The sequence below is a fragment of the Sinocyclocheilus grahami genome, unplaced genomic scaffold, assembly GCF_001515645.1.
Source record: "Sinocyclocheilus grahami isolate Dianchi unplaced genomic scaffold, SAMN03320097.WGS_v1.1 scaffold261.1, whole genome shotgun sequence".
Taxonomy (NCBI): Eukaryota; Metazoa; Chordata; class Actinopteri; order Cypriniformes; family Cyprinidae; genus Sinocyclocheilus; species Sinocyclocheilus grahami.
Window position 1 is genome coordinate 121,734 of NW_015505440.1, and position 11,388 is coordinate 133,121.

At 33.3% G+C, this 11,388-nt stretch overlaps 2 protein-coding genes across 2 annotated transcripts in view; one reads left to right on the forward strand and one right to left on the reverse strand.

The window, feature by feature from the left end:
• Positions 1 to 200: 200 nt before the first annotated feature.
• The window catches only part of top3b (DNA topoisomerase III beta), a 17,298-nt gene continuing 6,110 nt past the window's right edge, over positions 201 to 11,388 (forward strand). The window contains exons 1-11 of the mRNA XM_016290670.1: positions 201 to 250; positions 345 to 455; positions 6,423 to 6,554; positions 7,723 to 7,829; positions 8,025 to 8,099; positions 8,222 to 8,418; positions 9,094 to 9,250; positions 9,386 to 9,499; positions 9,591 to 9,681; positions 10,261 to 10,415; positions 11,006 to 11,149. Of these exons, the coding sequence (XP_016146156.1) occupies positions 386 to 455; positions 6,423 to 6,554; positions 7,723 to 7,829; positions 8,025 to 8,099; positions 8,222 to 8,418; positions 9,094 to 9,250; positions 9,386 to 9,499; positions 9,591 to 9,681; positions 10,261 to 10,415; positions 11,006 to 11,149 (1,242 nt within the window). The 5' untranslated portion in view covers positions 201 to 250; positions 345 to 385. The remainder of the gene's footprint in view (positions 251 to 344; positions 456 to 6,422; positions 6,555 to 7,722; positions 7,830 to 8,024; positions 8,100 to 8,221; positions 8,419 to 9,093; positions 9,251 to 9,385; positions 9,500 to 9,590; positions 9,682 to 10,260; positions 10,416 to 11,005; positions 11,150 to 11,388) is intronic.
• On the reverse strand, positions 1,123 to 5,597 carry LOC107599132 (interleukin-17A-like). Its single transcript, XM_016290629.1, has 3 exons — positions 5,510 to 5,597; positions 1,747 to 1,928; positions 1,123 to 1,498 (listed from the first exon to the last, which is right to left on the reverse strand). The coding sequence occupies exons 1-3, from the start codon at positions 5,522 to 5,524 to the stop codon at positions 1,279 to 1,281; spliced, it is 417 nt and encodes a 138-aa protein (XP_016146115.1). The 5' UTR covers positions 5,525 to 5,597; the 3' UTR covers positions 1,123 to 1,278.

The window sequence follows — 11,388 nt, forward strand, 5'->3', positions numbered from 1 at the left end:
AAGTATAATTTCTCAAATTGTAAATAAAAATGAAATGGGTCAATATTTAATATTATTTTGTTATATTGCTATATTATATTGTTGTTTATTAGTTTGTTGTTATTATTAATTATTATTATTATTACAATACATTTTATTTTTATTATTTAATTTTAATCGCCATTTTAAATTTAGTCTCGGCTTTTATTTTGAAAAAACACGAACAACCCGGAAGTTAACATTCCTAAGGAAGTGGCTGCATCACATACCGGCGTGTTATCTCGATTGTTGGTCTAAAAAGGCTAATTTTAGCTTTAGTTATTAACTTTAAAATAAGATATATACTTTTGTTATTTCATTGTCAGGTCCCGTTGATGTTTGTGACAGATAAATAAAACCAGCAGCGATGAGGACTGTGTTTATGGTGGCTGAGAAGCCCTCTCTGGCTCAGTCCATTGCCAAAATCCTCTCTAAAGGTGAGTCTGAAGAAAAATTAAATATACTGCATGTAATTACAGCTGCCCTAATTTATAAACAGGGGATTAATTGATTTGGTTTCCCAGCTCCTCTTATTTGGTCCTGTTTGACATTCATTCATTAATATTACACTGATATATCCCTTCAGCAGATGGACAGATGTCATTACACGTCAAATGAGATGCTAGACTAAAAATATGTTGAATAGCACGTTTCTAATTATTTTATAATTGGCTTTCCGTTTTTTGGCTACATACTAATTCAGTGCTTCCCAAACCTGTGCTGGAGGCCTCCCTGCCCTGCACCTTTTGAATGTCTCCCTTATCTAACACACCTGATTCCACTCATTACCTCGTTAGTAGAGACTGCAAGAACTAAACTGGGTGTGTCTGATTAGGGAGACATACAAAATGTGCAGGGCAGGGGGTCCTCCAGGACAGGTTTGGGAACCACTGTACTAATTTATAGAGTATATTGAATATTTTTAATAGTCACACTGCAGGACTCTTTAAGTAAGCAGGAAAAAGGTTACGGGTTGTTTAATTTTGTTGAGTATTTTAAAAGAAATGAGTCTTACATTTTGAAACATTTGTTTCCTGAATGAGATCAAAAGTTTTTGTTACTAAACTAGTTTATTTAATCACATTTACAAGCATTTGGCAACTCAAGGCATCTGTGTTGCAGCATATGCATTGTGTTGTTGGTTGTTTAGGACGATAAGCATTACTATTCAGTAGACTTCTTTGTGGTTGACATTAAATTTAAGTGACGGTATTATAATAATTAAAATAAAATCCAGTGCATGAACTGTTAGACCCAGTGCTAATTCTGTCTGGATGTAGCACATATACAGGCGATATTGACATCCTTGAATTCCAGTGCGTAAGTTGGGCATCTTGGGTTTTTTCTGAGAAATGGCATTTTGATTGCGATGGGGATGCTCTCCAGACTGAAAGAGCTGTCGACCCCCTTACAGGAATGAGTGTTCAGGCAGTTTGCTTCATAGATGATCTGTGGCACACGGTCCAGGTCGATGTTCTTCCTGTTATTGGTACAGAAAAATATTCTTATATTCAGAATTTGATGGTCTGTAATTGTCCTAATGGGCATCAAAATGCATGCAGTTGTTTGCATTTTTATGTATTTTCATTTGTCAAATTCTGAATTGTTACAAACTTTTATAAGAAAAGGATTGCATGCGTCCTGTATAAAATGCACCTGCAGTATACTTTCCCTTTTGCTGGCTATAAATCCATATTTTAAAAAGGCTTACAAATCTGCTGTACTCACTCGTAGCTCCATGCGGCGATGCTGCGTTCGTTGATCTTGCTGGGCAGGTTGATGAGCTGTGCCTGTGCGTGGTACTCTTTCAGCGTGGAGGAGCAGTAGGTTTGTTCCACACACTGGGCCATGATCGGACTGCACTGGCTGGGGTTCAAGACCAGCAGAAAAATGCTCAGGAGTCCTTGAATCTGAACGGGAGAGTGAGAAGTAGGCAACAAACCATCAGTATTTATTAGTTTGCACCTGTCACCGGTGGACACCTTCATGGATTGTGGTCATTCCATAGCTACTGCCAAAATATAACGCCTGCATTCACAGATGCAGTGCAGGGGCCCGTTCTTCGTACGTCGCTAACTCAGTTAGCTGGATTTGATTGTTGACGATTTGGCATGATCTTGGATCGTTTGGTTCTTTGAAGCTCATCCCGGAGTTGCTGTCGTAGCAACAGGTCCGTAAGCTTAAAACCTGCTCGAGAGCAGGCTTATTTCATGTAAACAGGATTAGATTGCATCTTTTTAAGCAGAACTGATACTTAAAATCTGTCCGCTACCACCGCTACTTTATTACAAGAGTACCCATACTAATCCAGGGACAATAATTTAAAATAATAATCATTTAAAGATAACATAATAATGTTGTGTAGTCTTTAATACTATAGACTGGGGCTGTGCGATTATTGAAGAAAAATGCGATATGCGATTACTCCTTAAATAATGCGATACGATAATGCTTAAAGTGCCACATGCTCAGATGAAACAGTTTTTACTCCGCTGTTGCTGAGTCAGTTCTGTGAACTTCTATAACTATCGTGTCATATATATATATATATATATGGTTATTTGTATGTATGTACCAAGAGTTCCTGTAAAACTACAACAAATTCCTTGGGTTTGCGCACACTTAAGTGGTGAATAAAGCTCATTCTGATTCTGATTCTAATAAGAAAGCACCCCTACAATAACTTCTGAAAGTGAACGGTATGTGTTTTACTCAAGCATTACATAAAAATGTCATTTTAACATTAGTGTAATCATTTTAACATGAGTTTAGGAACTGAATAATAAAAAGGAAAAATAAAACACTGCTTAGTATTTACTCTTTGAATTTAATATGCACTGATTCTTATTTAACCTATAAAAGCTATTTAGGTAAGAGCAGTGAGTAATTTTCTCTTTGTCTTTTGTTCATGGCCCCAAATATTGCAAGCTGTAGCGATATGCATATTGCGATATTTACATTTGTGATATTTCGATAATTTTGATATATTGCACAGCCCTACTATAGACACAGCCAGTTTTACTCACTGAAAGATTTATTCGTCATAAAATTATTACTTTATAATTGTATTTGAGTCTTACACACATGCTATACAGATAATGTAGAGTCGTGCATTAATTTGAGTGGTGACAGATATTATGGGAGTGGCTTGATGGAGCTGCAGGAGATGTAGATAACTTGATCTTGACCCTTAAGAAACTTTAAATAATGCTGTCACGTAACAAATCTGTTCAAATATAAAATTAAATTAATTGCTAACTGCTACATTGAAATAAAAATGTAAAGCCTGTACAAAAATTAAAAATCGTGATTATAAATAATAGGGAATCATGTAAAAAATTAAAATAAAATAAAAACAGTGCACATTTCATTGATTAATCATCACATTTATATGCGATGATATCATCTTGGATGTGACATTTCATCTCGGATGTAATGAGCGACGTACGAAGAACGGGCCCCAGCAGTGTACATTGGTATTATTCAAGTTAAAGAATAATTATAGATTCCATGTGTCCCTTAGTCTATATTAAATACATCAGTGATGAACAATAAATAAATATAGTTTACTAAAACATTGTCTTGGGCTCTCGGTTATTGCAAGGTATTACAGATAAATACTAAAAATGTATTTGATCCTAAACTATTGGATGCTCAGTTTTAGTTTAGTTATACATGTATATCAGCCAGGGCACTTTTGGCCAATTAAAATTTTATAATTTCTCAGTTTTTGAGATGTTTTTAAAATTTTGGGTAAATATTAATAATAATTTGATTTCAGCAATTTTGTTTACCTATAATTTTCCATGTATTATTTATATATATATATATATATATATATACACTGTATAAGTACTCACATAAAACACTGCTTAGTATTTACTCTTTGAATTTAATATGCACTGATTCTTATTTAACCTATAAAAGCTATTTAGGTAAGAGCAGTGAGTAATTTTCTCTTTGTCTTTTGTTCATGGCCCCAAATATTGCAAGCTGTAGCGATATGCATATTGCGATATTTACATTTGTGATATTTCGATAATTTTGATATATTGCACAGCCCTACTATAGACACAGCCAGTTTTACTCACTGAAAGATTTATTCGTCATAAAATTATTACTTTATAATTGTATTTGAGTCTTACACACATGCTATACAGATAATGTAGAGTCGTGCATTAATTTGAGTGGTGACAGATATTATGGGAGTGGCTTGATGGAGCTGCAGGAGATGTAGATAACTTGATCTTGACCCTTAAGAAACTTTAAATAATGCTGTCACGTAACAAATCTGTTCAAATATAAAATTAAATTAATTGCTAACTGCTACATTGAAATAAAAATGTAAAGCCTGTACAAAAATTAAAAATCGTGATTATAAATAATAGGGAATCATGTAAAAAATTAAAATAAAATAAAAACAGTGCACATTTCATTGATTAATCATCACATTTATATGCGATGATATCATCTTGGATGTGACATTTCATCTCGGATGTAATGAGCGACGTACGAAGAACGGGCCCCAGCAGTGTACATTGGTATTATTCAAGTTAAAGAATAATTATAGATTCCATGTGTCCCTTAGTCTATATTAAATACATCAGTGATGAACAATAAATAAATATAGTTTACTAAAACATTGTCTTGGGCTCTCGGTTATTGCAAGGTATTACAGATAAATACTAAAAATGTATTTGATCCTAAACTATTGGATGCTCAGTTTTAGTTTAGTTATACATGTATATCAGCCAGGGCACTTTTGGCCAATTAAAATTTTATAATTTCTCAGTTTTTGAGATGTTTTTAAAATTTTGGGTAAATATTAATAATAATTTGATTTCAGCAATTTTGTTTACCTATAATTTTCCATGTATTATTTATATATATATATATATATATATATACACTGTATAAGTACTCACATGTACTTAACTACCTTTCAAACGTTTGAGGTCAGTTTTTTTTTAAAGAAATAAACCCTTTTAGCAAGGATTCCTTAAACTGATCAAATGTGACAGTAAAGACATTTATAATTTTACAAAAATGTAAATGTAAAAAATAAAATGTATGATGGTTTCCATAAAACTAATAGGCAGCACAACTGTTTTCAAGATTGAGAATAAAAAGAAATGTTTCTTGAGCACCAAATCAGAATATTAGAAAGATTTCTGAAGGATCATGTGACACTTAAGACTGGAGTAATGATGCTGAAAATTCAGCTTTTTAAAATATATTGTAATTTGAAATTGTAATAATATTTCACAATATTACAGTTTGCAATGCATTTTTGAGCAAATAAATGCTGCTTGGATGAGCATAAGAGACTTCTTTTCAAAAACATTTTGAATGGTAGTGTTACTAATTTAATATTAAAATGTAATCATTTAAATCTAAAACGTGATTCAATCCAAGTAAGTGCAGTTTCCTAGTTCTGGGTCCTAGATGATCTTGTGAGGTAAGTCTTGTGAGAATGGCGTTGGAGACTTACCTGTAGCTGTTGCATGCTGGAGAAACAGAGGTGAGGAGTGCGGGGAAAGCTGAAGGCTTGCCGTGCCTGTTGGAGGTAAAGCTTCCAGTCCAAGTGTGTCCACCCCCTCCTTTTGGGCCTATATTTATGTAGCATCATCTCAATGGAAACCTCCAAAAATCTGTAGCGGAAGCCAGTGGTCAAAGAGAGAGGAGGTCATCATCAGGCTCATTCACAATGGACTCCATCATCAGAGTTCAGCCTTGGGAACAGCATCTCGTTACCTGATGGCGACCGTTGACGTCATTCAGGTTTAACTCTGGTAGGGCAAAATAAAAAAGAATGAATGAAAGGAATGATGCATAATCTGCTCTTCTCTCTCTCATTTTAATTTATGATGGATCGCTCAATGCCAGCACCCATTGGACTGCTTTTAGCTTTTAGTGTTTCTGAAGGAGCGCTTATGCAGTGGTCAAGCTTACATGATCATGTTAGTTACTTTTGCAGACATTGACATGGTTCTAGGCAGATGAATGATAAACAGTGTGCATTCGAAGTTAAGGATGAAGTCTCGTCTGAATGCAATTATTGTGGTGTCAGTGAAAGCTTATGTTTGCACGATTTTTAATTTAAAATACATCTGTTTTTGATTTTGTTTTAGTTAATGGGATAGTTTACCCCCAAAATGAAAATTCTGTCACCCTCATGTCATTCCAAACCTGTATGCTTTTCTTTCTTCTGTTGAACACAAAAGAAGATATTTTAAAGAATGATGGTAACTAAAAAGATTTGGGTCACAGTGAATTCTATAGTAGTTTTTGTTCCTAATATGGAAGTCAATGGGACCCGAAAGCAAAAAAATAAATGCGAACATGAAGTTATGAGAAATGTATGAGGTCTTGAAACATTTATTTTTATTGCCTTTCACTTACAGGTAGCTGTTCATCCCGAAAAGGCCTGAATGGAGCATGTTCAGTCCATGAGTACACAGGAAGCTTCATGGGCCAAAATGTGAGGTTCAAGATGACGTCAGTGTGTGGACATGTCATGAGTCTGGACTTCATCGGCAAGTATTTTGTCTTCAGTAGGACTGCTTTTAAAATACAAGCAAAATCTGTAACTGTACGCTACCAATCAAAAGTTTTTGAACAGTACGTTTTTAATGTGAGCAGAAGAATTCTCTTCTGCTCACCAAGCCTGCGTTTATTTGATCCAAAATACAGCAAGAGCAGTAATATTGTGAAATATTTTTTTACTATTTAAAATAACTGCTTTCAATTTGAATATATTTTAAAATGTAATTTATTCCTGCGATCAAAGCTAAATTTTCAGCATCATTACTCCAGTCTTCAGTGTCACACGATCCTTCAGAAATCATTCTAATATGCTGATTTGCGTTTTATTATTATTATTATCAAGTTGAGTGCCTGAGTATTTTAGGATACTTTGATGAATAGAAAAATCTAAAGATCAGCATTTATCTGAAATAAAACGCTTTTGTAACATTATAAATGTCTTTATCATCACTTTTGATCAATTTAAAGCATCCTTGCAAAAAAAAGTATTAATTTCTATAATTTTCCCCTAAAATATATAATTATATATAATAATAAAAAAATATACTGACTCCACGCTTTTGTAACATTATACACTATAACATTCAAAAGCATGGAGTCAGTATATTTTTTTATTATTATATATAATTATATATTTTAGGGGAAAATTATAGAAATTAATACTTTTTTTTGCAAGGATGCTTTAAATTGATCAAAAGTGATGATAAAGACATTTATAATGTTACAAAAAATTCTATTTCAGATAAATGCTGTTTTTCTAAACTTTCTATTCATCAAAGAAACCTGACAAATTCTACTCGGCTGTGTTCAGCATAATAATAGTAATATATATTTTTTGAACAGCAAATTAGAATATTAGAATGATTTCTGAAGGACCATGTTACTGGAGTAATGATGCTAAAAATTCAGTTTTGAAATCGCAGGAATAAATTACATATTGAAATGTATTCAAATAGAAAAGAGTTATTTTAAACAGTAAAAATATTTTAAAAATGTTACTGTTTTTTTTGCTGTACTTTGGATCAAATAAATGCTAGGCTTGGTGAGCAGAAGAGACTTCTTTAGAAAACATAAAAAATCATACTGTTAGACTGGGAGGGTATGCGCAAGACAATGCAAACTTGACTTGTATTATTCCCTATCCTTAATGTTTTGCAGGAAAGTATAATAACTGGGATAAAGTTGATCCAGCTGAGTTGTTCAGTAAAGCTCCGACTGAGAAGAAAGAAGCAAACCCCAAGCTAAATATGGTCAAATTCCTTCAGGTGGCTTTGCATTTCATTACCTGACTGATTATGTTGTATCTATTGTCTAAAGTAATTAAACATTTAGACAAACTATATATAAAGACAACTTGTAAGCCTGTCAAAGAATTTATCATTTCTATTCTATAATGTAATTATTATATTTAAAATCCCTTCCATAAATCTTTAAATAACAAAGTTGCTGTTTATTGACAGGTTGAAGCAAAAGGTTGTGACTATGTTGTCCTGTGGTTGGATTGTGATAAAGAAGGAGAGAACATTTGTTTTGAGGTGAGTCTGAATCTACTGAAAGAAAATACAACCTAAGATTGTTCATATAACTGGGCCTGAGGTGTTCAGTCCAGTTTTTTGAGTGTGTGTTTTCTTGATTTGTTTGTGTTGTACCATCTCAGGTGTTGGATGCCATTCAGCCGCTGATGAATATGTCTTACGGTAATGATTGTACCGTGTATCGAGCAAAGTTCAGCTCCATCACAGACACGGATATCTGTAATGCCATGAACCGACTCGGAGAACCCAACAGGAATGAGGCTCTGTCTGTAGATGCTCGTCAGGAACTGGACCTCAGGATTGGCTGTGCTTTCACACGGTATGAAAGAGGTCATCTGGGTTGAACAGACCTGCTTTGATTTCTTTATTTATAAAATTTTTTATGCAATATACATTACTGTTGAAAAATTTGGGTTTGGTAAGATTTCTTAAATATTTTTGACAAAAGTTTCTTATGCTTATCAAGGTTGCATTTATTTGATTAAAAATATAATAAAAACAGCAATATTGTAAAATATTATTATAACTTAGGAGAACCGTTTTCTATTTTAATATATTGTGAAATGTAATTGTTTTCCAGTGATTGCAAAGCTAAATTTTCAGCTGTCTTCAGTGTCACATGATCTTTCAGAAATCATTTTAATATGATCATTTGGTGCTCAAGATACATTTCTTCTTAACATCAAAACAGTTATGCTGCTTAATATTTTTGTGGAAACTGTGATACATTTTTTCAGGATGCTTTGTTGAATACAAAGATCAAAAGAACAGCATTCATTTGAAATATAAATATTTTGTAGCTTTATAAATGTATTCACTCGCTGTCACTTTTTATTAAAATAATGCATCTTTACTGAATAAAAGTTTTAATTTATTTCAGAAAAATTTCTTTTTTTTTTACTGACTACAAACTTTTAAACAGTAGTGCATTTGTCAAACATTTGTTATTATAGATAATAGTAAGTTGTTCATCACACATAATCATTATTTTTAGTTTCCAGACTAAATACTTCCAGGGGAAATATGGGAATTTGGACTCCTCCTTGATCTCGTTTGGTCCCTGTCAGACTCCCACACTGGGATTCTGTGTGGAACGGCATGACAAGATCCAGTCCTTCAAACCTGAAGCATACTGGGTTATACAGGCAAAGGTCAGTTCTGGCCTTTTCTGCTCAAAATACAAAACCCAGTTTTCAAAATCCAATTCTTTTACAGAACAGCTATATAATTTCGCATTGCATACTTGCTTCACTTCTGCATTTTCCCTTTTTTTTTTGTGCACACAGGTTTTTAAAGGCAAGGACAGTCCACTCACCTTGGACTGGGACCGCGTGCGAGTTTTTGACCGAGATGTTGGTCAAATGTTTGTTAACATGGCAAAGACTGCTAAGGAGGCTAAAGTATGTATTTGTATCTCAGTTATTATGATTGTGTAATTTCATATTTTAGTGATGTGTAACTGCATGAGTTGCAATGTGTCTTTTCTTGCAGGTTGAATCAGTGTCTAAGAAAGAGAAAGCCAAGCAGAGACCCATCGCATTGAATACAGTGGAGATGTTAAGAGTGGCCAGCTCTGCTTTGGGTGGGCAGCTTTCCTTGTGAATTCACAAATCAGAAGCATAAGAAATAGGGGTTTAATGAGGAAAGAAAGAAAGAGGGGAGACAATAAAACCAATTACTTGTGAAATGTAATGACCAGTCAATGCCATTGAACTTAGATTAAGTGGTTTAGAACTTAATTTACTCTAATAACATCACTTCTTTCCTGTAATTTTGTAGTATTAAAGAATTATTTACATAAAAATAATCAGACTGAAAATAGTTAACTCACAAGTTTGGGGTTAGTAAGATTTTTTAAATGTTTTTAAAAGAAGTCTCTTCTGCTTACTAAGGCTGCATTTATTTAATAAAAAATATGGTAAAACTGTAATAATGTGAAATATTATTGCAACTTAAAATAACTGTTTTCTGTTGTAATATATTGTAAAATGTAATTTATTTCTGTGATGCAAAGCTGAATTTTCAGCATCATTACTCCAGTCTTCAGCGTCATATGATCTTTCAGAAATCATTCTAATATGCTGACAGTGGAAAAAAAATCTTACTGACCTCAAACGTTTAAACTGCAGCGTATATGTGATTTTATCTGTGTATTTCTCAGGAATGGGTCCCCAGCATACTATGCAGATAGCAGAGCGTCTCTACACACAGGGTTATATCAGCTACCCTCGCACGGAGACCACACATTACCCTGAAAACTTTGACCTGAAGGGCACCCTCAAACAGCAGGCCAACAGCTCCTTCTGGGGTGAAACGGTAAGCAATAGCCCTTTCCTCCCCCCGAAGTGATCACTTAAGATGCTCATTAATGAATTAATATGCTCTTTAATGATTAATATTTTATAGTGCTGTCAAACGATTAATCGCATCCAAAATAAAAGTTTTTGTTTACATATGTCTGTGTACTATGTCTATTTATTATGTATATATAAATACACAAATGCATGAATATATTTAAGAAAAATATGTTATGTTTATATATTAAATATATTTATAATATAAATTACACATGTAAATACATGTACATATTGTCAAAATATATGCTGTATGTGTGTATTTATTTATACATAATAAATATACACAGTACACACATACAGTATCATGTAAACAAATTTTTTTATTTTGGATGCGATTAATCGTTTGACAGCTCTAATATTTTATAATATATTAAATCGAAAGATTTGGTGTTGGTGTTGTTGTATTTTTGTAGGAAGTTTAATTGCATTATTTAGTTTTTTATTTTGTATAATATTTAGTATTATAATATACATAGCCTATATATTTAATCCTGATATGCCACAAAAATTATGTATAGTGATTAATATTGTGTGTGTTTGTGTATACAGGTAAAAGCCCTGCTCTCTGAGGGCATTAACAGGCCAAAAAAGGGAGTGGACGTAGGAGACCATCCACCAATCACACCCATGAGAGCCGCCTCTGAGAACGAGCTGGGTATTTTCACATTTACATGTTTAATATTGAAATGTCTAGTGCAGAGATATTTTAAAAAACACTCCAAATCGGACATTTCAGGACAATATACTTGATCCTGTTAATAATTTTAAATGTGAGCTTAAAGGGATAGTTCATCCAAAAATTAAAATTCTGTCATTAATTACTGTCCCTCATGTCGTTCCAAACCTGTAAGACCTCCGTTTTAAGATTAAGATATTTTTGATGCATTCCCGAGAGCTCTCTGACCCTCCCATAGACAGCAAGGGTCCTTACA